The sequence below is a fragment of the Echeneis naucrates genome, chromosome 16 (genome assembly GCF_900963305.1).
Source record: "Echeneis naucrates chromosome 16, fEcheNa1.1, whole genome shotgun sequence".
Taxonomy (NCBI): Eukaryota; Metazoa; Chordata; class Actinopteri; order Carangiformes; family Echeneidae; genus Echeneis; species Echeneis naucrates.
The window spans coordinates 6,017,641-6,043,202 of record NC_042526.1 but is presented as its reverse complement, the minus strand read 5'-3'; the positions used below and the strand labels follow the sequence as shown (position 1 = coordinate 6,043,202).

At 42.6% G+C, this 25,562-nt stretch overlaps 2 protein-coding genes across 2 annotated transcripts; one reads left to right on the top strand and one right to left on the bottom strand.

Moving 5' to 3' along the window:
• The first annotated feature begins 11,872 nt into the window (after window positions 1–11,872).
• ldha (lactate dehydrogenase A4) lies at window positions 11,873–18,219 on the top strand. The gene is made up of 8 exons (XM_029523882.1): window positions 11,873–11,990; window positions 13,888–14,013; window positions 14,535–14,652; window positions 14,766–14,939; window positions 15,048–15,221; window positions 15,608–15,725; window positions 16,712–16,835; window positions 16,952–18,219. The coding sequence occupies exons 2-8, from the start codon at window positions 13,888–13,890 to the stop codon at window positions 17,114–17,116; spliced, it is 999 nt and encodes a 332-aa protein (XP_029379742.1). The 5' UTR covers window positions 11,873–11,990; the 3' UTR covers window positions 17,117–18,219.
• Window positions 18,220–18,503: 284 nt separating this feature from the next.
• On the bottom strand, window positions 18,504–24,847 carry tsg101a (tumor susceptibility 101a). Its single transcript, XM_029523881.1, has 10 exons — window positions 24,444–24,847; window positions 23,728–23,815; window positions 23,566–23,631; window positions 22,956–23,119; window positions 22,483–22,609; window positions 22,067–22,124; window positions 21,867–21,961; window positions 20,446–20,648; window positions 20,086–20,325; window positions 18,504–19,992 (listed from the first exon to the last, which is right to left on the bottom strand). The coding sequence occupies exons 1-10, from the start codon at window positions 24,483–24,485 to the stop codon at window positions 19,903–19,905; spliced, it is 1,173 nt and encodes a 390-aa protein (XP_029379741.1). The 5' UTR covers window positions 24,486–24,847; the 3' UTR covers window positions 18,504–19,902.
• Window positions 24,848–25,562: the final 715 nt, after the last annotated feature.

Below are 25,562 nucleotides of genomic sequence, written 5' to 3'. Positions count from 1 at the left end.
AAGAACATTTCCTGCCTCCTCACTTGTTCATTCATGAAGCTAAGTTTACAAACTGCTCATGCCCCAGTTTGGTGCCTTTGAGGTCTGTGTTGAGCATGTGTGCTGTTTCCCCTTGGTGCCCTTCATCGCATCGGGAGCCGGGCTTGTGCAGGGAGGTGTGACCCAAAGTGTCACCCACGTGACTGCTTGGCGCCAGGTGGACCGGGCATGTGATGTCAGAGGCAGGTGCCAGGTGGGCACAATTTCAATAATGCATCATGCCCAGCTCCGGCACTGGCAGGCGCACCACTTTGAAGTGTTCCAGAAACATCTGTAGCTAGAGTTTTTAATCACTGTGCCTGTACCTCCCTTCTTCCCATCAATCCTTCCTCATAGCCTACATCCTTCTCTCTCCCTCTTTTCTGCAAAGAAATTAATGAGAAGCATTCTCAGTTTGTGTTTGAGGCCCGTGTTTGTGTGCGCGTGCGCGTGCACGTGCTAAAGTACTGAGCCGCCAAGCCGCAGGATTCAATCAAGAGGAGAACAAAATTATAAACAGCTCCTTGTCTCCTGGATGTTTGTTGAGCAGCAGGGCAGGAATTATCAAAGTGTCATGTTAGATAACACAAATTTACCAGTGGCCAAATAGAAATCAGTTGCAACTGCAGACTCTAACACTCTGCAGGACTTGCATACTAATAGTCTCTTTTCACACAACCGGTCTAACTAAACAATGCTGCAACGACTAAAATTCAAACACAGCGAACAGCGCGCAGACATTTTTTAATAGCAATTATTGTTAAGCTTATTTTTCATCAGACGTGTTGCCGGAGAAAGAGAAAGAGAGAGAGAGAGCGATGTAATGAAAGATGAGGTGTGCCAGAGAGTAAACAAAAACAGAGCGAGGGAGAGATAGAGAGGGGTTTACCAAAAAGTGGAACATATTTAATGTGTGGCAGGAGTCCAATAACCTCTGGACATGAGCCCAGGCTGCATAATATCACCACCATACAACCACATAATGAATAGTTTCATATCAGCGTCTGACCAATTCAACAGGGGGCCGTAAATACACCACCTTCCGCTAACTGTGCGCACATGCTCAGGCCCGCACAGACACACAGACACACAAAGTCAAACTCTTCTAGTATTTCTGTGTTTCCACCCAAACACATACACGTGAACTCACAATCCTTGAGCGTTGTACAAACTGGTCATTGCCAGCTAGCTGCGCGCTGGAAGCAGTTGGCTGTTACCGGTTTGGCCAGCATGGTGCGGTTGATTAATTAGTGTGTCGTACAAAAACAGAGGAGACTATTAGCACTCATCTGCAAACATTTACAAAACTGGTGAGGAGAGTGATGACTGAAAGGCAGTGAAGGTGGATTTTTTTTTTTTTTGTTTTGGCATGGACAGACCTCAGCCTGACAAATATGAATGTCATATTGACTCCTTGGCTTGAGCGCAGCATACAAACTAGTGAAAGTGACAATTAAAAGAAATGAGAAGGGCATCAGGAACAAAAGGGGGAATGTGAAAGACTACTCATATTGTGCTCAGGTGATGCTGTTCCCACAGATAACTTACAATCCAACAGTGGACACAAAAGACAAGGGGTGGGGGCTTTCGAGAGAGGCGCACCCAAAGGGAAACAATAGGACAGGTTACTCTCACATGTGTCTGTGAGGCAGATAACAAATTCCATGAAGCTCCTCTTTCCATCCCTCACATGCAGGTTTGTGAGCATGCAAGTGTGAATAAATATCCGCTGAGTTGCTCTCAAAGGAATAAAAGGTGGATTGTAAACTTAAAAGGTATTTAGACCCACATTCTTAATAAAGATATATCACTGAACACAACACAAGAAGTTCAGTTAAAAGCCCGCCGCAGGAACGTCTTCTTGTCGTCACGTTCATGGAGATCAACTCTCATAAATATCCAGACACCGGGGGACACTTGTGCACGTCTCTGAATCTGCACAAGGACTTTGGAGTGTGGAACACTTGAGCTCCTGCCACCTCTGTATGTAAATTAGTGGGATCAAACACACACACAATCCTACTCCCTCATCCAGTATGTTCATACACCATGATCACTGGTGGACTGCTGTTCAAATGTCACCACAGTGTGCTGGTTTTACACCGACTTGTCCAGAGAGTGATGCTGCAGGGGGAATTCTCTCCGGAGGGAACAAGGCTATCTCCACAGGGACACACACATGCACACACACACACGCACACAAAACAGACACAAGCTGCAGCTCCACTGCCCCCTGCTGGGTGGAAAAACACACATTCTTTCATTCCCGAAAAACTCTCACGGGGACCTCCAAAATGTTCCAATCATACAATATGAAAGCATTGATTGTTCCTCTGCAATTATGACAACACGCACTTCACCCACATGTCATCAGACAAGATCTCGGCAGAGCAACAGAGACACCGTCTCTCATCTCACAGCGTTTTCCACACCTCTCACCTCTCTGTGCTGCTACTGACATCACAAAATCACAACCACAGTCATCTGACCCAATTTGCTTCTATTTCTTGTCTGTGGCACTGCAGCCTTCAAGCACTTAATAGCTCTGTTAACAGCAAAACATGCGCTGGAATTGAGGATTTCTCAGCCCTGTTGTGAGTCTTCAGACAGAAAATTGGATCCTGGTAACAGCACAGCAAAGAAAAAAAAAAAAAAAAGCCCACTTCAACAAGCCCTTAACATGGCTTTTGATTTTAACACTTTAGCACTTATTACAGAAAAAAGTAGGAAGGAAAACAGCAACTAATGTGGTCACACGAAAAGCTTGAATGCTATTTCTCATTCAAACATTCATGCACATAGATATCTGAACACATATTTAATTACAGCTTTCCTCCATTGGTAAGAACATAATTGCTATATAAGATGCAAACGGTCAGTAATCGTAGAGGGTTTGGCTACAGTATTGTATAATTAGGTTGGCTGTTTGCGCCTCACTAATCACCGTCACATTTAACGACAGATTGGGGTGAAGGACTAAAACAACTACATTTATCTGTAACAAATTGACACCTCATATATTCAGCATGCACAGTCCCTGCTGTCTCCTTCATCGTTGGTATGAGTTTAGAGGAACAGAGTACAAGAATGTAATAGGATCGTTCTCCTCCAGGGAGCCATCAAAATATATCAACAGCATCCTTTACTGTGCATTTGTAATTTATACTCTAAATACTAAACAAGCAATAGTCACTAGCCGTTCATTGCTTTTTGGTTGTTGTTTTTTGCTTTTCTGTTCCAGACTTAGCATCCAGCACATTTTGTGAAGTTGCATCATCTAGCCCTCAACCCTGCTCCTACATTAGACCCTATATATATTCTGTAGATTGCCGGCCAGACAAGAAAACAGTCATTTTAAAAGCACTGACTATTTGCCAATACCAATTTACGCACTATTAAGAGCAGTTGCTCGTGGGGCCGGCTACCCAGGTGACCTTTTTCTGTCGTACACTGTGCTGCGTACCCTTCAGAATGACTCACACCTATACTAAAGCAAGCTTTCCTCTCTAGACAATTTGAAACCCACCTCAGGCAATGTCATTGGCGCTTGCCTTTAGAAACTTGCTGCGTGTGCTATAGCTACAGAATCTAATGAACTCAGTCAGAAGAAAAACATTTGGCACACACTGTATCATATACATTGGAATGCATTATTTTTCCCAACTCCCCCGAGCCAGACTGATAATCTTTTCCCACCATTTAATCAGCATCTACCATTCATTCATTTCAAATCTTTGTCCAGTTTGAGCAATATTTAGAAACTCGTGTGTGAGGATACAGAGCACAATGTATAACAATAACATAAAATGTTTTCTATTTTTATGCTCAAGAATAAATCTTTTTCCTTCTAATTGGAGTAGGAATTACATCAGAAGTTATGAAAAGCCTCACTTGCAGATATCCAAAGAAGTGTTCCCGAGGGACATTAAAACTGTCTTGTAATTGCTGAAAGAAAGATTATTTTCTAAAGAGAGAACGAAGGTGAAAGCTGCACCTCCGTGTTACACAGTGAGATGCTGTTCAGGGCTTCAGCCCGTGAAGGAAATTTGCTTCAACCTGTGTGCAAAGGTGGTTTCATTAATGCTGTTTGCTTCAAAAGCAAAAAAACAAAACCAAGTCTTTGTAGTACTACAAGTCGACCCCCTTTGTATGAGATGTTCTCGTACGTCGAAAGAGGTGAAATGTGTCATGTTAATATTAATGCTTCGCTCAGCACAGTTAAGTTGGCAAGGCTACTGTGCGCGTCTGAGGGTCATCTGGTGTTGGAATGAGTCACAAATACTGTATGTTTGCTCAGCCTTTAACAAATTAGACCCCCCGCTCAAAATATTTCTAAAAATATATGTATTTTAAAGTGAAGAAAAAATTATTCAGGCATGTATTATTCAGGTAGGTCACTGACACTGACTGATGCTGACAGGCAAGGACAGCCTTCACTCTGTAAAAAGCCCAAACCTCAACCACAGAATGTCATGGCACACACAACTCACAGGAACAACTCAGACAGTATTTAACAGCGAGAAAAATATGGATTATATAGACTCAGCACTAACATACAGTACATGCTGGTTAATCCTCATGCACTCATATACTTTTGAGGAGTGTGTGTTGTAATTTTTTCTTTTTTTAGGCATTTATTATTAATAATTATTGATTGTAATAATTGCGGATTTTCCAGTCAACAGCAGCCAGATAGGTGTATTGTAAAAAAAAAACATTCAGTGCTGACCAGTTTAGGGTTAAGTATGCATGCCCAAAAAAATGTGAAATCACATCTTAGGAATATTAGGAATGATTTCAATAACTACTTGCAAACATATCTGTCTGACTAACTGAAACGTCCAGAGCTGATTCGATGAAGAATACAGATCAGAGAAGGTATCTTGTGTTGGAGGAGAGCAGTAGAACTGTTTCTTTGGTTTTCACTGACTTTAATAGGCTGCGGGTCAGCCTGCAGGTCAAGCTGCTGGGCTCAGTCAGCCCACAGCTCTGCAGAGAGCACTAAAATCCCAATTAATCATCAAATAAATCAAGGTCCTCCATTATCAAATGACTGATGTCGGCTCCTTTGCTTTGTACTGAACAAAATGAGGCTTTGTGGATATGTGCTGACTGTCACAATGCAGAGCACATAACAAAGTAATTAGATGTTATTCTAATGAATTCTTCTTTACATCCCCTTTACATTCCACCAAGGATCAGGTTAAAATCACAAACTAAATCACCAGGATTTATTCTTACCTCTCCCTGTACTTTTGCCATAACCATTCAGATACAATACCTGCATTAGAGGTGTCACAGGGGTAATGTGATAATAGTACAGAACTGCCTGGGAAACAAGATTCGTCTCTTTTCCTCAAGTACCCAACAATTCAATGAACAATGCCTCCCTACATCAAGTGTGGGGAGAAACTGGCGAGGCTTTTGATAATGATTGTTTGCACTGTGGCATATAGGAAGAAGCTGCACTTCAGACTAGGTACCACTCAGGTGATACAAACAGCAATGTAGCATGGTCTTATTTGAATAACAGCTTCAAAGTCACACTGCAGGAATTTGGAGTGGCTTTTGTGTTTGTCTCAGAGGGAGGGAGGAGATGAGGATGGAGAATCAAGGTGGGGTGTACGGCGAGAGATGGATGGAGAGCAGGGAGGAGGCGACAGACGCGGGCAGTGCAGGAGAAGCTCAGCTTGTCGGGAGCAAGCAACAGTGGCAGATGCATTACCAGCGACAGCTCCATCCCTGCTGATGCCGGACTCTGTCCGCCCCCCACGCTCACACTTGCCCACATGCACGAACACACACATCTAAGTTGATTGAAGCCAGTGATTCAGCCCCACACCAGGCACAGGAGGTAATGGCTGTCACCCCTTTTCCCCATCAGCCCCCTGCCTTAATCAACACACACACAGCCACAAATTTACACACAGATACATATACACATATATGTATCCTGCTCTCTCGCCCAACCTCTCGTCTGAAATGTCGGGCTGGCGGGGGGTTGTGTGGAGTTCCTCCGGAGAGCAATAAAAGCTGATTGGAGTTAAAACAGTTGGTCAGGCCTCCCCGCCCCAGCATCTGTTGGATTACAGTCAGCCAACCTGTCATCTGTGAAATGAAGGCCAGTATGTGAGGAAAGGCCAGAGGAAGAGACAGACAGACAGAACGGGAGATAGATAGGGATGTGTCAGACAAGGACAAGAAGGGAAGGGCGCACAGATTGGTTTAGTAAAGGTTATTGTGTAAATTATAAGGACATACTGCGAATAAAGAGTCGATTTGTTCGCATTTAGCTGGAGAAACATAACGCAGAGGACAAGAGGATCCGAGTAAAAACCAAGATGGGTGAGGGGTCGAATGGCAGGACAGACATGCCTGACCTTTAGATGAATCATCGCATTTCCCTGTCCTCATGTATCACTGCCTCTCAGCATTGGGGGTGAGGAGCAATCCCTTTGACCCCTCCATCTCATCTGGCTCTCCTAGTCTCTCTTTCTGTGTCACCCGCTGCTGAACCCACCCATCACCCCCACTTGCTTTATCCCCCTGTGGGAATCATTTTCACTCTAACAACTTCAATTAACCTTACCCCTTCGGGCACCCAAACACACACACACACGGCCATGCTCATACATACACACACCCCGGGAAGAACACTGTACACAAGCGTCTCCCCTGCTATATCAGTCACAGGTGCTAAGGTCATCAGACTGGGAAACAGAAGCTTCTCCCCTAACATGTGCAAGAATGTGAGCCCACTGGCTGCAGCTCACAATGCATGTGCATACTTTGTCCTTAAACAAATAACAGCGTCACCATCATAAATCTTCTGAGATAATTAGAACGCAGATTGCCAAAGGAAATGTATTTCATTTCATGCTTCAAGATATGTTAAATGTCTGTTTCACTTTCTGCTCCAGGACTAACTTATGGAGGTCACTGGCTGTGATATCACAATGTTAGAGGATACATGCAGGTTCATCGAAACTAAGGTGAAAAGACGACACACACAGAGAAGTACAAGAATTAATTTGAATCTGCTGCACTGTGCTAAGGAGCCAAATGAAATACACAAAGTGTAATCATTGGTCCACTTTGATTTTATGGGCTACGATCATTGTTTCGGAAAACAGTTGGGGGGACTAATCTGATGCACACACACGCACACGTACGCACGCACACAGACACAAACACGCAGTTTGGCAGGTTTGCTGGTATAAAGCATATCTGGACCTGAAAGACTGGTGAGCTTCCCATTTGCCAAGCAGTAAACAGCTTCCAGGGTCTTTGGTCTGCCATAAAAAAGACACTCCTGCCTGTGTGCATTTCTATGTGTATGCACATAGGCGTGAGCATTTCGCTGTGTACTTGTGTGCCCATTTTATATGTGTTTGTGTATGAAAAAAGCAGAGGGAGGGGAGGTGTGGTGTGTGTCTGCATCTGTGTGTGTGCCTGTATGTGTATGTGTGTGTGTGTGGGGGGGTTAAACCCACACAGCTGTTCTTGAAATCGGACTTGGCTGCTGTATTAATGCCTGCAGGCAGGAAACTCTACCCTTCCACTTGTTTTCATCATCATTTAGCTGCTCTATAACAACGCCAGGCTGCTGTTTAGGCAGCAAGTCCAAAAACTAACAACTGCCAACATTGAACTGAAGTGTTTTAATATGCTGTAATGATGGGATAATAATCTTCAACCATAATGGTACACTCAGAGAGAAATTATGCACCATATGAATTCAAAACCTCTATTTATTTAGCTGGTTTGCCACGCTCATGCTGGAGGATACAGCCTGCCTGATCAGAGCTTCAGTTAGCACCTGATAAGAACCGGGGGACTAGAGCTGATTTCACCTCTGATTATAATAAGGTAACCTGTGAAGGGATTAGGACTGCAGGCAAAAAGCAAGCAGGAGACTCAATTAAATATATTTGTATATCAAACGTAAATGTAGACACACAACCGCTAATCCTACACTAAAACACCCAATCACTCTACGACTGCCACATCCTTTCTCACATCCAGCAGAGCTCTCCCTGGGCTTATCAGTGCATAATTGCTGTTGATTGGTGTATTATTGCTCTGGTTAATCTGCCTGTGGGTGGCTAATAAAGGGGCTCCATCAGGGATGTTATCAATTGTGGGCAGAAGGCATGCTTGGAGCGAAACTGGAAGCAAAGAAAAGGAAGGGGAAGGAGGGCTTGGAGCCGAGAAGGAAGGGGGGAGAAAGATATGAAGGAAAGGGAGGTGACTGGGATGAAAGGGAAAGAGGAAAAGAGATTCTCTGATGCACGTTGAAAGACGGGGAAGGACAAATTAGCTCAGGATTTGGGGTTTAAATGTTTTGGGGCCTGAGTCTGAGGTAAAGCGAGGTAACATCAGTGAGCTGGATGTTGTTCAGGCAGAGTTGTGAGAGTGATCTCGTTCCCCCGAGAATCCCTGTATGATTGATGTGGCCTTGTTCCTCAGCCTCAGTTCTATTTCTAAACAGAAGGGGGAGGAGAAGGGTGGCTGAGGCGAAGTGATTAGATTCCTCTCCATTTCAAAACAGGTAGGAGCTCACCCACAGCTGGCACACCTCGGTCCCAATGCCCTGTGCAATAACAGCATGTTGGCAACTGACCCTGTTGTGTGAGAGAGGAAACTAACATGACAAACTAGTGTTTCCTGATTCCAGTGGGGGGAGGGGGAGGGGGTCAGCAATGATTGAATTGGCACGCACTCCGGAGACAATTGAAAACGGTGATAGAAGACGGGGACAAAGATGAGTAATTCCGTAGCAAGGACGAGTGGAAGCTGCTTAGACTCTGGGACATCGCTGTAGGCAAACTGAGGACATTAACCGACAGGAGTTGATTTCATTTCACACACATCTAATGGAACTTCATCCGTCTCCAGCAGTGTTTTGTACTATCATACTCGCACACAGAGCCCTGAAGTTCTCATTACTTTTCTAGTCACAGCTCATGTGATCGATGTTGTTTAAACTTGAATAGCTGGGACTGCTACTTGAGGAAATTTGGCCCCGGGTGGTAACTCTGATTCAGCACAATATCGTATATTGTCTAGAAAAATAGATTTTACACCGTGCTGTTTTCCTCTAAATTATGAAATATGTTTTAGTACCATTTTTCATCAGTTTAAATTTACCAAAACCTGAATTATTCTCTACTCATACCACTGTGAACCGTGGGTCTCTGTGCAAAGACCCAAATGTTGTACAGTAAATTTCATTAATTACTTCAGCATTCACTTTTAAAGGCTGTAAATATTGCATGGCATTTAAAAAATATATATATTTTAATTGATCACATAATTACACATGAAGAACTGAATCCATTTATTTCTGTCTGTGATATCTGTGATGAAAGCTTTAGCTAATTGGAAAGACTTCGCAAGTCAGATATATGTTTGCGTGAGAAGTGAAATGAGATTGATCTGTCTTAAATAACGCTGAAAACCACTACTGCCAGCAAGAAACTAGCCTTTAAATTATGGTGTACATACATGTGGAGATGTTATCATCTCCACATCACTGGAGAAAAGACCCCGGAGCTCGATTTACTGGCTTTATTACAACACCCTCTGCTGGTGAGCTGTATGTGTTGAGCCACTGGTTCATGTAAACTGGACGTGCGCAGGGCGGACAGACTCCATACTATAGAATTTGTTGAATCAAATACAGGAAATTAAAACTTTGCAGGGACTTTTATTGTGATTGCAAAGTTGTCGATGCCTTTGTCTTTTGTCATATTCACTGGAATGTGGCTGGAATTGAATTTGATCAGTCAATTCAGTGCTTACTCTGCTATGAAGACTTCAATAACGATCTCACACACACACACACACACACACACACAACATTACTTCAACAGCTCATTCATGTTGAGATTTGGCATATAACCCTGTCTTCATGAAAACTAAGAAGGGGGGTGGGGGGCATTAGTCAATGCTTCATGAACTAATAGTGCCCATGGCTGGATGCTATAATTAGCAGCTTATAAAACTATATTAGCAGCAGCAGTTGGAGCAAAGCTCTCAGGTGAGACGTTTGGCAGCAAACATAGATCATGGACTTATCAGGGTAACGATTCATTTAACACACCACCTAACTGCAAATGGTACATTGGTTACATGCTGTTAGTGAGTGCTGTGTCATGTGAAAATAGCTACGGACACAGCTGCCTGAGTCCTGCGCTTACTGTAGCACTTCTTAAAAATAAAATATATATTTTATATATTATAAAGCTTCTTAAAAATTAACCATCAGGTTTTTAATACTTAAAAAAGTATTGTAGCACTGGTTGACCTGTCACTCAAGTCAGCCCTGCAGGTGGGCTCTGACAGAAATCCTGGAAATGTACAAAATTCAAATATTATTACATTATAATCATATTGTGGGAGAGCTTAGGAAAGTTGTTAGGCAAATGAGGATTTTATTATTCATATGCTGGAATAATGTCAGTCATCAGTATCAGGACTCCATTAAAAGGAGATTTCTTACTGTTACCATTATGGAGCATTCAGGCCTACCTTTTGTATAAATTAAACATAAAAACTTTTCGTTTCTCGTGACTAATATCTTGTTATTAATAACAGAAGGCACAGAAATAAAGGACGACCTGGATTTTAAATCTGTGTCAGTGAATACGGCTGCTGAAGTGTGCTTGAGCAAAGTACTATAAACAGGTTAACGCAGGTGATGATTTTCTGTGGCCGCAATCTGACCTGAATGGGAAAATGGACAAAATCAGGCAAATGAGTATCTGTGGTGGCTTTCGCGATTAAACAACAACAATAATAATGATAATAATAATAAAACAGCAGCGGAGACGATACATGTTTCACTTGAATGTAAAGAAAAATCTGACTTAAGTTTCAGACTTAAGGTTGTCACACAGGGCCAACATACAGAGAGGAACAACTATTCACACTCACACTTGCGCTGTTCAGGGCAATTTTAAAATTCTCACTTAACCTCAACATTCGTGGCCAGGTCATGATCTTGTGAGTCATTTTTACTGCAAATGGTGTGGGTGTAATAGGAAAACATTATACATGGCACAACTTTATGAACTCTAAAAAGAGGATATCACAGTTCATCCAAATGACAAAGCCTACAGGAACTGGGGAAAAGTCCCCAGATAGGAAACTACTCTGTCACAGCAGAGAGTTGAGTCATACTGTTGTAGTGACCCGAATCCAACAGCAAGTGGCGCAAAAACAGCGGAACAAATGACTGAACAGAAGCTCTACTGGAGTCACTATTTCCTTCTGCCCAACTAAATAAAACCGTCGAACTGCCATCAGCAGCCAGAATAAACATTTACATCCTCCACTATGTGAATTTTCTACAAACAGATATCAGACACTAACTATAATTTACACACAAAGTCCAACCTGCTATACGAATCAAATTTTAGGAGTTCATCGCCCCACGTGTTGTTCATCTACTACAACTCCACTGTAACTGTACACACAACGTAGAGACAAAAATAACAAAAACAAAAGGATAATGAACGATTTTATTCAGCCTGCCAGACACGGCATCGTTCCTACGTCACAGCTCTTAAAGAAAACTGACACTGTGCAGCATCCGACTTGATGAAAACCCCTTTTTGTTTTTTAGTTTATTACTGTTGATATTATTATTATTATTATTATTGTTTAGTTTGTCTTCACAAATAAACCACAGCAGCGGAAGAACAACGTGTTTCGCCTCACTGCGGTATCCGGCCTCGGACGTGACACGCAACACGCACAGACGGAGTCCGCCCGACCTCATTAGTATGCGCGCACGTAGCGTCGGAGTGGGGGGGGCGGGGGGGGGGCGGCTGGGTTTAAATACCGGGAGGCGCCGCTTGGCCAGGCACCACTTCTGCGAAGGAGCTGTATCCGGGAAGAGACTCATTCCAGCTCGGTTTTTTTTCCCCCCTCCCTTCCTGCTCACTCGACTAAAAGAAAGCCTGAAGGTAAGATAAGGCCGCCTGACTAACGCATTTGGCAGCGTCGTCCTGAACTTACGCTTCTCCAGCCCGTCCATTCATTCTCTGGGTTTCAGGCAGCAGGTGCGCATTTCCACGCGCAGGAAAAAGGGGGACCTTCGGCCTTTGGTCGGCAGAAATAATGTCCGTGTTTTGTGGACGAGATCAGTTTGATTCTTAACATCAGTGTTTTCACTAACAAGTGTCAGCGATGTGAGGATGGAAGGGCTCATTGAAACAGCAGCCGAAACTACGCAATCTAAGTCGCTTACTTGTTGCGTCAACCTTCTTCTCTGACATGGATGGATGGATGGATGGATGGATGGATGGATGGGTGATCCCAACATCCCACAGCATCCCCAAAATGATCACGTGCCGTGGTTACATCATTGCCTCTCCTATCTAACATACACAAGGTCACACAAGTGCCATCTGCTGCTGGAGACAACCGTCTTCCATGTTGCATGGCCTTTAATGAACCAGGCGCAGAAACGCACTGCAGCCTGATGGGGTAGATCTTCTGTAGAAAACAGTGCATATCTATCAGTACTGGCCTCTGAATGAACCCGATGTACATTTGTTATCATGACTATTCAAAATATCCCAACTCCCATGACAGTGGATTTCCGAGTAATCAGACTTAGTAGCCTGTTGGCAGCCACAGCTGATTGTCTGAAAGGCTAGTTATTCCAAAAGCGAATAAGTGTCTTCAGACACCTGGAAAATTGTGAGTAGAACGTTGAATTCGAAGTCAGCAGTGACACACGACACCTTGCCTGAGCCCAGGGAACCTTTACTGACCTGCACGTGGTCAAATGTCATAATGTAGTGAGAAGTTTGATAGTAAGAGGATGTATTAAGCCCGTGTAGTCGAATTTTGAAATACAGCCACTTATTTTAAGTCCCAGAAACTCATATAATCCAAAGATTTACATGAAACGTCCATTTCTCTCACTCTTTCTTTCTAATCACGTCACATAAAATAATTTCCGCTGTTAATAATCCATCTGGTAATCCTCATTCAGTAAGGCTACTCAGGGAGCCATTTGGCAGCACATTTACACAATAATGAAAGGCATGCTGTCTACTAATCTTTTACTGTGTGTTAACAAAGGGGTCTCTTGTAAAGCGCAAACCTGTAACCTGTGTGCCACATCTCAGCTCACGAGAGTGAGATAATTGGATAAAAGGATGTGAGTAATGAGTGCCTCACGTATGAATAGTTACACTTGTGTGCGAACTGCCTGCGGAGAGGTTTTAAAGCTCCTCTCAAGGAAGGCTTTAATCCTCAGAGGTTTCCTCCGATGTGCCAAACTGAACGGCAGTCAGAGCGGTGATGTAAATGTCTGCAAACACGAGGAGCCAGACTCACCACCACAACCAGGAAATGAGCTAGCAGTGTGTGTGACGTCAGTCTGGGATGGTCTGCGCTGCACGAAGGCAAGCTGCAGTACTTTCCCAGGCCTTCGTTGCCACGGAGACCTAAAGTGGCGCTCTAAAGCAAATACAGGCCTCCAGCCTTTTAAGGAAGTGAAGCCTACACAATGTGGTAGATTTGAGAGTGAAACTGAAATTTGTGGTTGACGACTTGTTAGAGATGGGTTATGAAAAGGTCACTCATTTCTGTAATACCGATGATATACATGGGAAACCCAGTCTTGACTCAGTTGTAGTATGAGAAATTAGTCACGTACACCCTTGTGAGGGCCTTGTGCTGTCTGCGACATGCATTATGCAGACCTTCTTCCTCACCCCACTTTTTCCATTCCCTGTAGCTACATTTTACTTCCACCCTTTTTATTCCTTCCATTACCTCCTCCTCTTGCCACAATTTCTTTCCTTTTTCGGTGTGCCATGTCTTCTCATGTCTCCTCACTCTCTGCAGATGTCCACCAAGGAGAAACTGATCGGCCACGTAATGAAGGAGGAGCCTGTTGGCAGCAGGAACAAGGTGACTGTGGTTGGTGTCGGCATGGTGGGCATGGCCTCCGCCATCAGCATCCTGCTCAAGGTGAGACAGAAAGAGAGAGGAAGTGTGAATTAAAGTGAAGAGAGAAAGTTGAGTCATGTGTGGGTATTACTACATACTGAGAAAAGAGAAGGTGGGGACTGTAGTGAGCACGTTGATTAAACCAGGGTAAACTGGTTAAACAAAGTGAACCTGTTGGCAGTAATGTTTCGTTTCTGACTCAAAAAAGGGACGCAGTCAATCAGGACGGGCTGGCTACTGAGATCAACTCAAGCCTGAAAGCTTTTTTTTTTTTTAACTAAAAAAAATAGGACAGGAAACAGTTTACCTCGATCTATGTCAGCTGAGAAACAACTGGGGCTCAGAAATCAGTTCACAGGTTTTCAAGGCTAATAATACTATTAAGTGCGAGAGGTTGAAATGAATAGTGCCATTCTTTATTATACATGTGATTCCTGGGAATAACCCCGAGGACGGCTGCTTGGTGCAAGCCTCACTGTGGCTTCATCCACATAACAAATCTAATATAAGGTGAGCCATCAACTTACTGTCTTCATAATCAGGACTTGTGCGACGAGCTGGCCTTGGTTGATGTGATGGAGGACAAGTTGAAGGGTGAGGTAATGGACTTGCAGCATGGAGCGCTCTTCCTGAAGACACACAAGATTGTAGCAGACAAAGGTGAAAATCACATAAATAAATAAACCAACCTACACCCTAATAACAACAGTTGACTGCTAGATATTGAATGACCTGTACTGAAACAGCTATCACTCTTTTTGTGACTCTGCCAGACTACAGTGTGACAGCCAACTCCAGGGTGGTCATCGTGACTGCTGGTGCCCGCCAGCAGGAGGGCGAGAGCCGTCTCAACCTGGTGCAGCGCAACGTCAACATCTTCAAGTTCATCATCCCCAACATCGTCAAGTACAGCCCCAACTGCATCCTGATGGTGGTCTCTAACCCAGGTTAGTCAGAGGGAGTCTGTGTAAGTGAGGGGAGCATCGAGACAGTTATTTGTTTTTAGTTAGTTCAACAGATTAAGATTAACGAATGATCGTTTCTCATATTTCCAGTGGACATCCTGACCTATGTGGCCTGGAAGCTGAGTGGTTTCCCTCGTCATCGTGTCATTGGCTCTGGCACCAACCTGGACTCTGCTCGTTTCCGCCACATCATGGGAGAGAAGCTCCACCTCCACCCTTCAAGCTGCCACGGCTGGATTATCGGAGAGCACGGAGACTCCAGTGGTATGCAGCTAAGACTAAAAATAAAATTTCTGCTTGTCCTCTACTGTACACTTTAGATCAGAGATCTCCAACTCCGGTCCTGGAGAGCTACTGTCCTGCATGTTTTAGATGTTTCCTGCACACACCTGATTCAAATGAGTGGCTCCTTATCAGACCTCAGCAGAGCTTGATGAGGAGCTGATCATTTGAATCAGGTCTGTTGGAGCAGGAAAACATCTAAAGCATGTAGGACAGTGTCCCTCCAGGACCGGAGTTGTGGAGACCTCTGCTTTCGATGGTCTGTGGGCGATCATTTAATACGGCCACATTACTTACATGTTTAATAATAAATATCTTTGTATTCAACATTAACTAATTGACCACTATGATGTGTCTGTTTCTCATAGTGCCTGTGTGGAGTGGTGTGAATGTTGCTGGAGTCTCTCTGCAGTCTCTCAACCCAAAGATGGGAAGTGATGACGACAGCGAGCAATGGAAGGCGGTTCATAAGATGGTGGTTGATGGGTAAGTAAATCTGCAGGTGCTTCTTGAGTCTTAAAACCCAACAGGCACACCTGATTTCAACTTGCCGACTAGCCCCAGTCAGGAATTTGACCAGAGAAAAACGAGCCAAATGACAAGTAGAGGCAAGTACAGAGAACACCACAATATTATGAATTTCCCAGAACCAGGTAGGCAGTCACATAAGACCTAAGATTACTCCCTGTTACATAATACGACTATGCTTATACTGCCAGGTCTGCCATAAGGAAATGACTATATTAAAGCCTGACCAGAGTAAAGTTTTCCCCTTAAGTAAACAGTGTTAATATGACCTGTGTTATGTAATAATTTTGCAACAGGAGTTACTGTTGTGCACAGTAGGAAGTTGTGTCATTCCTTGGAAAGTTAAGTAATTCACTTTTTGCATTGTAAATCATTCAACTTGAATTATCTTGCCTTGGGTCTTTAGGAAGGACAGCCAGGCTCCAACAAGTGTTTGTCCAGGTTTCTGGTGTGAAAGTGTGTCTCAACAGAGAAGACAGAATAAGGTTCATAGCCAGAACAGGACAGGCCTAAATTGACACATTTGGGAATATTGGAAATGGTTGTGAAAACACTGCCCTGAAGCTGAACCGTCTGAGTCTGTGGTTTCCTGTCTTCATGGTTATTCGAATGAGCCACACGGCTCAGCTTTGTATGCTTGACACTTTCTCCTGCCCACATCAAGCTCGGCACAGCAGAGAACTGCCAAGTTTGTCAATTTCCACTGCCAAACTGGTTTAGATACTAACTTAACATGAGGGCTTCCGTTTCTCATTTGTTGCCTTTGTGGTGACAAACAAATGAATACTCAGCATTTGAAAAGATGGATAAGAGTTCTTCGAGCAAACACAGTCCCCAAAACCAAGTAAACTGACAGCTTGATTGAGTAGCTCTCTGCGGCCCAACAGACCTTCAGTTCTCAAATTGCATTTTTTTTTCTTTTCCCTTGTTTGTGTGCACTGCAGAGCCTATGAGGTTATCAAGCTGAAGGGCTATACCTCCTGGGCCATCGGCATGTCTGTGGCTGACCTGGTGGAGAGCATCACAAAGAACCTGCACAAAGTGCACCCTGTGTCCACTCTGGTTCAGGTGAATGTCCTGGGAGCAAATCCATTCATTCATTCATTCATTCCATTCTGTTGATACTGAACATGTTACAAATGAGTTGACCTGCTCACTTGGGTCTTCCTCTCTTCGTCTGTTAGGGCATGCATGGAGTAAAGGATGAGGTCTTCCTGAGTGTCCCTTGCGTCCTGGGCAACAGTGGCCTGACAGATGTCATTCACATGACCCTGAAACCTGAGGAGGAGAAACAGTTGGTGAAGAGTGCTGAGACCCTGTGGGGCGTGCAGAAGGAGCTCACCCTGTGAAGAGCGCTCCTCTGAAATCTTGAAACCACATGACAGACCATGTAGTGACCTCCTATGACCCTCATGGCAATGGGTGAATGAAACTTATGAGTATCTAAAAAAAAAAAAAAAAAGGCCAAGTGTCTGCAGATAAAATAGTGAAAGCTAGTCATGTACCTCCAGATATTCATGTACAGGTGTTGTTGTCCCTTGCTGTGTCTCACTTGCCTTCCTCCCTCCATGACTGAATATTTTGGAAACACAACTGATGCTTATTTCCTTTAATCTCAGCATATGCTGCAGAGAGAGGGTAACTATCTGTTATCAATTGTAAAACCTATGTATATTGAGCGTATATCTTATGCTATACGTTGTGTTCTGTAACACTCCATGTTCGTAGTTGATGTTTATTATGTATTCTGTGATTCATACCAGTTGGCTGTTCCCACTTGGTAATCTCTGTTTATTTTTATTTATTTTTTTTTTTTGGAGTATAATGGAGACATTCCATTCACAAAGAGGGGGCTTCCAATGCACCTAGAGTCACAACCACACCTCTATATAAAGCTCACAGGGTCAAAGTCTGGTGCTATCAAAGTACCTTATCACATGAAAAAAGCAATGCTACATCTACTGGTTGGCATTGAAGCCTTTTTAAATTAACGTAGCCACAAGTGCACTGCCAGGAAAAACAAAACATTTCAGAGGCAACATTCTGACAAGAAACATTACATCTGAGAGAATTAAAGGTGTGGTGAATTGGCACATTTTAATCCATCAGTGATAACAGAGAACCAAAGGGAAATCGTCAACTAGGATAATGGCTTATGGTCAGGCTATGAAGAATAAAAATCTTGACTAAGGTATTATATGTACCCTACCTATCCTCAAAAGCTTTTGTATTTATTTTACTTAACCTCACTCCAAAACAAATGACACCAGGAGAAAAATAAATGATACTTGTAACTGTTAAACCTGTTCTAGGATGTTTTCATGTATTCATGTTTCCTTAGATATGGTCAGTCACTTACTGAAGAACTGCTTTTCCTGGCAGCTAGAAAACTTTTTTTTTATTTAATTTTATTTGTTCTAACTTCAAATAAAGCTGCCGAGAAAATGATAAACGTCCGTCCTTTGTCCCTGTGTGTTTGTCTTCCACCCCAGTAATTGGCTGTTTGCATGAGATTAGAGGGCATCTGACTCAGTTGCTCGGTGCAAATCTATGGATGAGCATCTGAGGGAGATTTGAGATTTTTAATGCAAGAAACCAAATCAGCTATATACAAATTAGTCAGTGAGAATTACAAAACACTCAAGTCAAAGAGTATCAGTCAATGCTACTCTGGTTTGAGTTAGTTCAAGAACAATAATGGCTAATATATACTGAAATGATTATTAAAGTGCTCCCTGAGATGAATCATTAAACCGATTTATTGTACTGATTTACATTAATCTACAGATATAAAAGAACAGGTGGCTGAATTGGAAACAAGGGGAAAAAAAAAAAAAAAAACAACAAAAAAAAAAAATAGCAGATACAATATGATACAATTCAAAGTGCATTTAGTAAAAGGCTAATTTAAATGAGACCTGTATTTTGCAAACTATACATAAGATAACTTTTGATTAGTACAATAGTTCTTCATTTTTTTGTACCCTCCAAAACTCTGGCTTTGTTCATAATGTTACTGAAAACCTAAACTTCTCAGCTGAGAATGAGTGGATAGCACGAGGAAAACAAAAACAAAGATACATGTTTCCTTTGTAATATCTTATATTATTATGCATGTCAACACTGCCACCCATCTTAGATTGAGACAGTCTATAGAATAGATCAACCACCGTACATAATTGACTGGATAGTGCAGTCAGAGTAGAGGGTGAACCTGAGCAGCTGACACACAATGAAAGAACTGCAAGCACACCAACTTAAGGAGAGATGGGGAAAACATAAAACAATGTCAGCAAGTAGATGGAAACTCAAAATTCGGCTCCTGATCACACCCAAACAAGACAAGATACACAGTTCAGGTCCATGTATATCATCACGTCTACAGTGTGAAAAGCGATCCAATAGACTCCATGGCTACTCATAGAGCATTAAATCCTGAATCTGATCCCCTGTCCTTCCTGAAAGGTTGGCCTAGGTATAAATATCAGCGCCCAACCTTTCACTATGAGGGGTGTGGACATGTGCGGCTCCAATAAGCCCTTTTCCACAAGCCCCTATTCATTTGTGCTTGCTAGACAACTGACTTTGTCTCACAAAAGTATTGTTAACAGAACCTGTGGGCCACCCTGAAGTGTAGCGAACACAGAACAGCACACTAACACACTGAAAACCAATCCAGCTACATCCGAAACACTTGAGGCAAATGTCACATACACAATACACAGAATAGGCATGACCACTCTCTTACCAATATGATATTTGTCTTAAGCAGGTTTCATGTCACCCACAGTACCCGACTCAAAGCATGACGACAGTTTTTCATTTTATACTGGGGCACAAGAGTGAGGATGTTGCATATGGTTCATGGCTCTTCATGCATAATGATCTTAAAGATGTATTTTGTCGGATCAAAACACGAACTGTGCCATACGATAGCTGTGGCCAAACTGTTCCAGATCTCTTCATGAGTGTTTCTGTCCAGATTTCTGTCAAAGCTCTAATAGAGAATTTATAGGAGAAATAGTTTGAAATTCAAGAAGATGGGCATTAAAAAAAAGGTAATAAAACAAAAAGGAGGAAGAACAGAGATGAAAAGAGGAAGGAGATGCCAACACTTCCATGTAGTCAGTATGGGTCAGTAGAGATCACTGAGGCCAGCAGTCTTGCGGGCTTTCTGCATGAGAGCACGAAGCTGGAACTGCTTCCTGGACAGAAGACGTACATGCTGTAACAAAAGAGAATAACAGCCATTTAAAAATAATAATTAAAAAAAAAAGATTCAAAGTGTTTACTCTTCTTTCTCTTATGCATTTGCCACCTTGAGGAAGACTTCCAGGTCTATTACACCCCTGCGCAGGGCCTCTCCCAGGTAAAAGATAGTGTCCTCAATTGCATTCTCCTCAGCGTACAGGTTCAGGATCTGTTTGTACAGCGGCGCGGTGGGCACAATGACGTCATCAATGTCATTGTTCTCTGATTGGTTCTCCATCTTCTCCAAGGCCTCACTCAGTTCCTCGTCCTTTCTCTTCAGGAGCTCAATGTTTCTGTCAACCTCAGTCTAGTTGAAAGAGTCACAACCCCATAACTCTTTGTTTAATTTGTGATCATGGAAAACATAACAATAAAGGCCAAAAAACAAAGTACAAATAAAACACAGAGAGAGAGCATGGTGTCCTACCACTTCCTGGTCCAGTCTTGAGACCATCTCCTCCAGTTTCTGATGTCCTTTTTTCAGGTCTTCCTCTGTTCGCTTCAGGGCATCCAGCTCAGCCTGAGCTCTGTCCATCTCCTCCTTCATCCTCCAACGAAGTTTGTCACTTACTGCTGAAATCAGTGATGCACGGATGGTGTCCTCGCCAATCGTGCCATCTCGGCTCTGACCTATAAGCAAAGAAATGAAGACATGAGCCAACACAGTAAACAGGTGTTAAATGTGGAATTGTTAAGCTCTTTGTCTTTAAAGGCAATATATGACATACTAAGCAATATTCATACTGAAGACAATATCATCCAGAGTCCACAGATCCAAGACCATGCAAGAAGCACCACAGACCCAAAATAAGCACAAATGAAACATCAGACATCTTTCTAAATCTGCCATTACAAACCCATGGAACCCAACAGGAGAGTTGACTATAATTTCTCATATGTTTTACATATAATGATAGGTTGTGCTGAATAAGAGATAGAAAGGATATAAACACTAAAAATTAAGGCCTACTGATTAGTGCTATTATGAGCTCTGTGATTTTTTCCACCATCTACATAAGAGTTACAGAAATAATAAAATATTTGACATATTGGTGACTTGAATACAACAAAGCTTCCAAAACTAAAAAAAATACCAGGTTATGCAAGTGGAAATGCATCGATAGATGCCTTCAGAGTTAAGACTACCTCATGTGTAGTCTGGAGTCAGCACTACAAATGTCAGAGTTGATCAGCCTTGAGATCTGAGTCCGCTACAGCAGAACCCATTTCTTCTCCCTCACTAAATATAGGAGATGGCTTTCACTCTGCCTGCATGCTGGTTTTTGACCAGCATTTCACTGGTGGTAACATGGGTCCCCTGACCATGGATCTGCCTTTGTGTGGAGTTTCTGTTTCCATCCTAAACATAGTGTTGTGTGCTTCTGAAGTATAAGGAGGCGGGGCTGGAAGGGAGACTTTTTTTCACCCCCTTCTGGTCCATTCTACCCTTTGGCCTTTAAGAACCCCCACTCTAGTTACAGAGGCGACCTTTCAGTAGTGGCTCAGCGAGCCACTGAAGTCACACAGAGGGTGAGAGAGTTTGACTCAGAAGGTCAGTAGTAGTCTTCACTGAGGGATTCCTTATGACAATGAAAAGGAGGAAAGGTCTTGTTTTGTTTTAGGTATTTTACCATTAGCTTTTATATCAAATCACTGTAATATAATATCTTTATAGACCAGGAAATGTATGTAGACTTTTTTTTTTAAGAACTAAATGTGCAATCAACATGTGGATCTAGGAAAGAAACATTCATTGAAAAATGTAGCAAGATTTCTTTTTAAATTTTATCCTCAGGGATACAGATGGACCAGAAATAGAGCGTCTATAATACTAAATGTTATACATACCAACTGTTGAGACTGGAGTCTGGGTGGGGTAGTGCGCAGGGCCTGCAGTGGTGGGGTAGGAGTTGCCTCCAGTGTACTGGTATCCTGGATAGCCACTGCAAATAATTATATAATCAAAGATTGGCAAGTACTTGGGAAAAACAGTGCACATGTATTAGCTGGGGGCAAGAAGTTTGAGTGCTGCTTGGCAAAAATCTTACCCTGGGTTGGGATTCGGCCCATAAGATGATACTGCTGGCATACCAGGCATGTAAGAAGCTGAGAGAGAGAGAGATTGTGAAACAATCAAGCCTGAGGAAATGCAGGTCAGACATTGTTCATCTCTTATCCTCTGGCACAGGCACGTTTCCTGCCAGTTTCAGTGATGTGTTGCCAGCGCCATCTAGTGCTGAATTATTTAATCTATTCAATTTTTAAGAGGTTTTTCAAAACTTAAGCTATCACTGATATACATGATATGTATAAAATATCCAAAACACCTTAGAATATACAGAGAGGCATTTAGTATATAAATACCTCTTTTAATGTCATTTTTGCATGCATGCAGTCTGACGCTATTATGGAACACCTCGGCTATTTGCATAACTCTGTTACAATCAAAATTCACGTGACTCACGATTTGGGGGTCCAGCTGCTTGGAAGGCTTGGTAGGGAGCTTGCGTTGTGGGACGAGAAAACACTGGAGGTTCCTCCCCAAACACCACAATCATCACCTGAATCAGACCATACAGGTCTGACTGAGGCTGCCAGACAAACAGCATAAGTTACATTTTTATCAGCTAATACAACATGTGCACAGAGTCACATCTTAAAAATTTTATGGCCCTTGTGACTGCCCCACTTTGATCTGAGAACTCATAATCCAAAGCATAACTAAAATATTTCAGAGCTTTAACTATATTCTAGGAATGTATGTTATAGTAGACAGCTGTAGACTTCAAATATATGTTACTTATGCCTTCAAACCATAAAACTTCTGCAACAAAAATGTATATCTATTTTTAAATTATTCATTCAAGTCTATGCTGATTTTATACACTCTTTATATTAACATTAACAAAAGTAGTAATTGAAGACTTCCCCACTTACATGCTTCCACTCATGTAAATATGGTAGGTAGATTTTGCCATTGGCGTCGATGTGTTTGCCAGTTTTAATCATCATGGCGCTGGTAGGCTTCACAAAACATATGGGAGGGTTGTAGGGATATGAGTCGAGCAGCCACAGACACACTGGGATATTGTAGACATTGCCTAAAAAAATAAAATAAAATGTGACTGTTTTCATGTGTTGGTGATACAAATAATTTTTTTTTTTAGATGATTTCTATATATCAATCAAAATATTGATGTATGCAAACCCAAACCAACTCTGGCAATCTCTGGTACAGGTCCTATAGCCGTTTTGTGAGAGCTCATGTTCCAGTTCCTGGAATTAAATCTAAGGTGCTAAATGGGCCGATCAAAGACATGCAGTTGCAAGACGAAGTTTAATGTCAGGTAGACACGCTGAAACTGTGCCAGTTCAGATGACTTCTCTCTCAATTTCCTTTGAATTGACACTAACAGCTACCCATCCAATTGCTGATTACAGTGAGTTACAGTGAAGATTACAGTGAGGTAGAGTAACATCACAAGAGAGAAATGAAGCATGACATAACTTTCAGAAAAAAAAATAAAAAATGGGAAAAGTAATTTACCTCTGTAGGTCACTGGGACTGTTCCTGTCAAGCTCATCAGGTCTCTTGTGGAGCCATCATTAAACACTAAAACATAAAGATCCACAGTCACCAAGGAAATGTCACACAAGGCACAACTCGAGTCAGACAGTCAAACGCAGGAATCAGAATATTTCCATTTACCATAAGCGTCCATGACCGGCTTTAAGTCCTTGTATTGGGTGATGACATTTGTTATCTCACGGACGGTCAGGTCTCTGTATTTGTATTGCTGGAAAAAAGACATTATAAGAAAACAATTACTGAAACGTCTGTTTAAATACAACAGTCTTACCAAACTTGATTCTGAAAGGCTCCCCTGATGAAAAGATAAATATGTAGCAACGCCATTCATCTCAAAAGCCAGAGCTGTGACTCATTGTCAGCAGGACTGACTGACAGCTAAACCTGAGCTGTGAATGTATTCTCTCTTCTGTAACAACATCCAGTGACATCTTTAAAGGCTGCTGCATTGTGATCAACCGTGAACCAAACGGTGCTTCAATATTTCACTTGCAAACCGAACAAATCAAGCAGGCTGTCGTATTTTCCTTCATTATATTAGTAACTCTGTAGTCATTATATATTCTGCACTAACTGGGATTATTGTTTCAGAGCCCACAGGTGACGCTAGCTACGTGGATATGCTGGCTAGCCGGAAAATGTACCAAACAGACGTGAGAAGATGTTGGCAAACTCCTTAATGTTGACGAGGTGGTATAACAAAACCAAATGTTACACTCGTGACAGGGCGGTGTATTAAGCATAACGCAGTCCAAACACAGCTTACTAGCTGTTAGCTCCAGGTTTTGTTCCAGCAACATTAGCTAGCCACCAAACTATCGCTGCAGCTAGCTTACCTTCAGCATTTTCTTCAGGGCACCTTCGTTGACCACCGCCATCGTGTATGTTTGGTTGATTTAACAGTTCTTAATTATGTCTGAAACTGAAGAACAGATGTCTTTTAGCCCAGCTGGAGTGACAGACAGTGAAACAGAGCTAACGCTAGCCAGCAGGGCTTTACTGAATGCTAGGCTAACGTTAGCCCAGGTCTGGGCCTGGTTACAGTGAAGACAGCGATCCGGTTTCTGGATGAAACCTTCCTATCTAACGCGAGTGTTGACCTTCTTATAAACGCGTTGAGATTCAGTAAACACCGAGCACAGAAATCGAACACAAGTTGTTGATCTAAAAAGCAAAAAAGAGATCGAAAAACAAATATCCGATGATCAACAAAAGTGCAAGTGACTAATTCCGGTCGGCGTCTGACGTAAGCGCAATGCCACGCCCAGAGGCGGGTCCCACTGGGATATTTATAGGGACAAACTGAGCACTATGAACTGGGATGTAAATGAAAAATTAAAAATTCAGATGGAGGTTGCTTATCGACCAGTTTTGTGCCATGTGCCTTGAGCGGCATGGTGGCGTAGTGGTTAGTTGATGCTCCCTACCAAAAGAAGGATTTAGGTTCAATTCCCAATGGGGACACCTGAGTATGTCTAGTTTAATTAGTGACTTGATGTAAATGAGCAGCATGGCAGTTAGCATATAAGAAGATTGCGTTGGATTCCAGTGAGGGAGAGACCAGACCAGAGCAGATCCCTCCAGAGACTGGACCAGATCAGATCAGACCAGACCAGGCCCCTCCATATAGATCCCTCCACCATGTGAACCCGGACCTCACAATCCCTCCACAGACCGGATTAGACCAGGCCCCTCCATAGAGACCGGAGCAGATCAGACCAGAGCCAACCCCCCCCAGAGACTAGAGACTAGACTGGACCCCTCCATCCACAGACCGGAGTCCCTCCACACCATTGTTATTGTGTCATGTACTGTATCATTATTCATGTACTGTAAGCACATGAATAATGAATGAAAGACCCAAAGACATATAATTCACAGACACACAAAAAAAAAAAAAATATAATACAAGAATTAAAAGTTAAAACTGTTTTAACCTGTTGAAGTCTGTGTGT

What these genes read in the sequence shown, in the direction of transcription:
- tsg101a (XM_029523881.1), bottom strand. Translation starts at nt 24,485, where the DNA reads ATGGCGGTGGTCAACGAAGGTGCCCTGAAGAAAATGCTGAAG. An exon ending in CCCTGAAGAAAATGCTGAAG is followed by an intron (nt 23,816 to 24,443) that starts GTAAGCTAGCTG and finishes TCTTTTTTCCAG; the next exon opens with CAATACAAATACAGAGACCT. An exon ending in GGGCCGAATCCCAACCCAGG is followed by an intron (nt 21,962 to 22,066) that starts GTAAGATTTTTG and finishes AATTATTTGCAG; the next exon opens with TGGCTATCCAGGATACCAGT.
- ldha (XM_029523882.1), top strand. Translation starts at nt 13,888, where the DNA reads ATGTCCACCAAGGAGAAACTGATCGGCCACGTAATGAAGGAGGAGCCT. An exon ending in CCATCAGCATCCTGCTCAAG is followed by an intron (nt 14,014 to 14,534) that starts GTGAGACAGAAA and finishes CTTCATAATCAG; the next exon opens with GACTTGTGCGACGAGCTGGC. An exon ending in CATAAGATGGTGGTTGATGG is followed by an intron (nt 15,726 to 16,711) that starts GTAAGTAAATCT and finishes TGTGCACTGCAG; the next exon opens with AGCCTATGAGGTTATCAAGC.